General features: G+C 38.6%; 1 protein-coding gene across 1 annotated transcript; it reads left to right on the top strand.

Annotated features, from left to right (window-relative positions):
• Positions 1-3,640: 3,640 nt before the first annotated feature.
• LOC106092413 (uncharacterized) lies at positions 3,641-4,253 on the top strand. Its single transcript, XM_013259272.2, has 2 exons — positions 3,641-3,930; positions 4,035-4,253. Exons 1-2 carry the CDS (start codon positions 3,704-3,706, stop codon positions 4,183-4,185), a joined length of 378 nt encoding a protein of 125 aa, XP_013114726.1. The 5' UTR covers positions 3,641-3,703; the 3' UTR covers positions 4,186-4,253.
• The last annotated feature ends 1,464 nt before the right edge of the window (positions 4,254-5,717 follow it).

Below are 5,717 nucleotides of genomic sequence, written 5' to 3'. Positions count from 1 at the left end.
AATCTACAATTTTTGCCCAAATTGGCTGCAATTTTGCATGAAGTGTTTTGTTATGACTTTTACCAACTCCTCATAGTACGGTAAAAATTGGTCTATAACCAGATATAGCTCTCATATAAACCGATCTCCCGATTTGATATTGCATCCATATAAACCGGTCTCCCGATTTGTCTTCTGGAGCCCTTATAAGTTGCAATTTTGGTCCGATATGGCTGAACTTTTGCACTTAGTGTTCTATGATGACTTGCAACAACTGTGTCAAGAACGGTCCAAACCAATCTATAACCTGATATAGCTCCCATAAAACCGATCTCCCAATTTGACTTCTGGAGTCCCTACAAGCCGCAATTTTTACCGGATTTGGCTGAAATTTTTCATGTAGTGTTTTGTAATGATTTTTACAAGCTCTGCCGAGTACAATCAAAATTGGTCTATAATCTGATATAGCTCTAGTAAAACCGATCTCCCGTTTTGAATCATTCTATAACCTGATATTGCACCCATATAAACCGATCTCCCGATTTGACTTTTTGACCCCCTAAAAGACGCAATTTTGACCGATTTGGGCATGTAGTGTTTTTCTATGACTTTCCATAACTCTGCCTAGTACGGTCCAAATTGGTCTGTAACTTGATATAGAACTCATGTAAACCGATCTCCCGATTTGAATTATTGAGCCCTTACAAGTTGCAATTTTTGTCCGATTTCGCTGAAATTTTGCGTGTGGTGTTCTGGAACGACTTTCAACAACTGTGCCAAATACGGTCCAAATCAGTCAATAACCTGAAATAGCTCCCATGTAAACCGGTCTCTCTATCATCCTTTTTCGGTTTCTAGAAGCTTTAATTTTTGCTGATTTGACAAAAGTTTGGTATGTAGAATAAAATTATGCCCTTCAACAAAATTTATTTGGTATACATTTTTTGCAGAATCCATGGTGGTGGGTTCCCAAGATTTAGCCCGGCCGAACTCAGCACGCTTTTGTTTGTTTAATTTTCTTGCCTAAAGCTTGTGTAAATTTATTTCACATCATAAATTAGGCAGCAAACATTTTCAGCAAACAGCAGACTTTTCAGCTGTCAGCGTGCTGTTCTGAAATTGCGGAACCACTGCTGTAGTAGCAGCAAATTAACAACTAACAGTCAGCAAACAATGTTTGCTATTTTCAGCAATCTTTTTGTATGAATTAAGAATCTATGGTGGGGATTTCAAGATTCGGCCCGACCGAACTAGGAAAATTTGTACTGGTTTTTCATTGGAAAAAAAAACTATAAGAGACACACATTACTCACAATATTTTTTCTACTACAAATTTTTCTTGTATGTAAATACATCCTTAAGAAATGTAAATAATTGTGATAATAATTCCCACATATGCGGCCCTAATGCTTGCATTGTGAATATTGAATTTCAATACCAATATCGAAATAGAAAATATTATAAGAAAAAATAATTAATAATTAATGGACACGCACAATTGCTTTTGAAGCCAATGAAATCTACTCTTTATAATTTGAAGAACAAACAAAGAATGAATAGACAACAAATGAACTGAATGAATAAAGCGAAAAGACAAAAAAGAATGAATAACAATTACAATAATAATCATCGATTGATTTGACCTCTAGTGTTTTGACAGACAAATCAAACAAATGTCCGCATATCAAAATTGGTCACGGGCCGGTGAGCAAAGATAATATTATTGTGTTGTAATCTAAATAGACCGAATTATAACTCATACAATATACAATTCAATTAATGCTAAGCTTACACAATACGAAATTCTTAATCGACACACATAAAAGAATTGCGTGACTGGCAGATTGACTGGCCAACCTCAAACTCTAAAGGCTGAAGTAGATATCATAAATTTAGTTTGAATTTGGGAAGAAGTTTTGGCAACGAGTTCTTAATTTTTGTTATACAAGGATAGGACAGGTGATGTATTTTCAGAAGAATTCATTGAATGTGTGTTCGGCTCTTTTACCAGTAAAAAATGTACAACTTCAAATTTGCAGGAGAGTAGCAAAAGCCTCTTTAGCTATTTCTTGTAATAAAAATGCTGGTTATCATATATTATACCCTGCACCAATCTCCCCTTAACATAGACATTCTACTGGTATCTGGCCAATTTGAAGGATTTCGTGCCAAATTTGGTAAAGATCGGGCCAAAATTGTGCCTTCTACAGCCTTAATAGGTCAAATCGGATCAAAGTTATATATAAGAGCTATATCTAAATCTGAAACCATTTTTTTCAAAATCAATAGCGTTTAGACTTATTTCTATTTTTTATTGCCGTTTGGCCCAATGTGCGTCGTTTTTGAAGTCATGGTTCTTCCTGAAGACTCTAGGGCCGTTGGCGCTTTCTTCTTCCCTACTTTGTCTCCCTCCCTATGATGAGGCACGGCTGGCTTGGTCTTCCAAGATTACTTGAATGCGGCGAAATTTGTTTCTTTTTCAGATTTGCCGCAGAGTTTTGCTCCTCGGGAGGCCTGATTCTCGTTTCAGCTTCCTCAGAAGCAGTTGAAGTACCGTTACATTCGTACTAACATTCCGCAATTTCGACTGATTGCCCTGCCAGTACATCCTCATCAGTTTCTTTCGTTGTGTCCCGGATAGCTGTATTTGGGCTTGTTGTGAGCTTAGAAATGTTCCCTATCACTTTTGCTATCACACCGCTGACCTCATCTCTAGTTTCGGCAGTGATGACTATTTTATTGACACTGGCGTTGTCTGAGTCTGAAACAGAAACACCTTTACTTAAAGACTGGGGATAAACTTCAAATTCCTCTGTGTAATCTTTCCTTTTTCATTTGGTGGTCTGATGACTGGTAGTGGGCCTAAAGCATTACTCTCGACTACAGGTGCCACATCCCCATAAATGCAGGAGGAGCGGACGACATGCTACAGCTTCAAATTACTAACAGCTGTTGGGACTTTGGAGTCCATTCTAATCCAACTTCAGGCCTTTAGACCTGCCGCTCCACCGACAATGGACGCCAATCATCAAACGCGTAGTGGATACTAGTGTAGGTGGCTGTAGGTTATGAGATGCAGATAGTTTTCTGAGGAGCGAAATAAATTACGTCCACCCCACTCGAAACTTACTCTAAAATCGATTGGCATGTAACTAGTCTAGGATCTTGAGTATTTGGGATAGCACAGAAGTAGCCGCATCATGGCAATAGTCACAACTTTTATTCAAATTTGGGCCAAGTGTATTGTGGGCCGCCTTTAACACAATCTGGGACTCACTCCGAGTTGTATTCAAACCTTAGTTTGAAATATGAAGCCAGATCGATGATAACAAAAATCGTTGAAACCATAAATCAAAAACCATTTGGCAATATTCTCGCCACTTTAATTGTCAAATAGTTTTCAAAATGTTGCAATACCGTCTTTTCTAAATGTTCAATATATTAAATTCTAAGTTATTCTGTGCATCTCCCTCGCTTGACTTAGGTGGAATTGGTCGATTACAGTTTATTATGTTGACACAGCTTAGGATACAACAAAAACAAAAATCATTATCAGCTTTGTATTGGCTCGCGTAATAAAACTAAGGCACATTTGACATCTAAAGCTGAACTGATAACATTTCTTCGTTTGTTATTTATTCAAAGCAATGCTAATGAAATGGAAGAAGTAGAAGAAATCTCAGCAGTTCAGTTTGCAGTCTAGTCTCGAGTGGCGAACGACAGCATGAAATTAATTTATTCGTCTGCATTTGTTTTAGTCCTTATGGTGGTGGGTCTGGCTCTGACTCAGGCTGGAGTGTACACGGAAAGGTATTTCCGCGATGAAAAACATCCGGGCAAGTGTGTTATACAAAGTACGGTCGTTAGTCCGGGACAAAGCATAAAACATCCAACAATGGACTGTGCCGAGTTCACCTGTGACAATTCCATTGGTTTGGCGACAATTGAAACGTAAGCTTTGCTTTTTTATGCATTTCGTGCGAATAAATATTTATTTTACGTTTTTTGCTTTCTTTTGTTGGGGTTTTTTATTTCTCTTTGGGATTTGTGTGCAGCTGTGATCCTGTATCGGCTTTGGCTTCACCCCTGGAGAAACTTAAAGATTATGACCGCGCCAATCCACCAAAGTGCTCATGGGGTAATTTCAAGAATACCAAAGCAACGTTCCCCAAATGCTGTGAACGCGAATACACGTGCGTTTTTTAGTAACCAACTTGACAAGAGAAATGGTGAAGGATTTAAAATGGAAATAAAAATATAAATTAAACTTTAAATTTGTGTTTTTGGCAGAGCAAAGTGTTCTTATATGAGAGACATATAAGTTTTATCTTGGGGAGTATGGCACCATGTGAAGTCAAAGCGGCATATATTAACGCTTTCATAACGAATGTTGTTTTAAAATAATTGAATTAACTCTAAATGTCAAGAAAAACTACCATTGTACACTCCTTAACAGCAAGAAAGCCTATCAACTAGCTGGACAGTGCCCGCTCCGCTGCGCCTTCTTTAACTCTCTAATAACTATTTAAGATGGGGACACTTTGCCCTGAATGTGGATATCGTGCTTCTGTAGCCTATGTCTATGAAGATGAACGCCTGGGTTGGAATCCTGGCGGAATTTCGGACAAAATTTAAAACGGTGGTTATCCCCTTTTAATGCTGGGGACTTTTGCCAGGTACAATACCATGCATGGTCATGTAAAAAATTCTACCCAAAGAGATGTCGCACTGCGGCACACCGTACGGACTAGGCTATCGTTGATAAACTCAACTTGAATCGGAAAGCACTCATTGAAGGTTGCCCCCGCTCGGTTTCTGGGCAAATTTTTACTCTACACCCAAATGTCTTTCTTTAGAGTCCCATATTACTGTATTGGTAAATATTTGAGCTTCAGGGGGTATTTCGGGGATAGTCACTTGACCATCAAAGTAAATAAAAGATTTGTGTTCTACTTTCAGAATTATTTCGTATGAGTATGTCATGATCGGTAAATAAAGTGAGTTTGAAGGTGGGGTGGACCCCAAGGTCTTTGTCCCGAAAATGATTATAAATTTCCCGAAAAATCAATAAATATCCACCCCAAATAGCTTTTATACAATAGGTAGGTATTTTGGGGTGGGGCGGCTCCCCAAAACACATGGCTCTATATTGTTGTGATTGGTCCATATTTCCAGTTGACGGGTTTTGGGCTGTCCCCGCAGCACCCGTCCCCAACGATAGAAACCATGCTTTTTTTTGGTGATTGTTAGAGTGAGAAATATATCGACTCATATATGGGTATCAAATTCGTGTCCACTCCCAAACCCCTTTACTTTGAACCCCATTTTGTCATGGTCGGTAAATATGAACCGTTTTGACGGTATTTTGGGGCTGGGAAGGGCCCATATCACAGCTCGAATTCGATCTTTACTCCCAAATACCGTTGATTTGAGCTCCATATTGATAAAGTCTAAAACAAAATTCAGTTTAAGCCTGATTAAGGGCCTACCCCCAAAATTGGATATCAAATTCGTTTTCTACTCTCAAATATCTTTCATTTGAGTCCCATATTGCCATACTGGGTCAATTAGTCTATTCGATGTATTTTCAGGAGGAAAAGAGCCACCTTGACTTGAACGCAAATTTTAATGTCATATTTTTAATCTACTCCCGAATATCTTTCATTTGAATCCTACATAGCCATGGTCGGCAAATATGCCCATTTGGGGGTGAGGCGACCTCCCATTACTTGGACCTA

The sequence above is a fragment of the Stomoxys calcitrans genome, chromosome 4 (assembly GCF_963082655.1).
Source record: "Stomoxys calcitrans chromosome 4, idStoCalc2.1, whole genome shotgun sequence".
NCBI lineage: Eukaryota > Metazoa > Arthropoda > Insecta > Diptera > Muscidae > Stomoxys > Stomoxys calcitrans.
The sequence above is the reverse complement of the archived record's forward strand: the minus strand, read 5'-3'. Positions and strand labels throughout refer to the sequence as shown.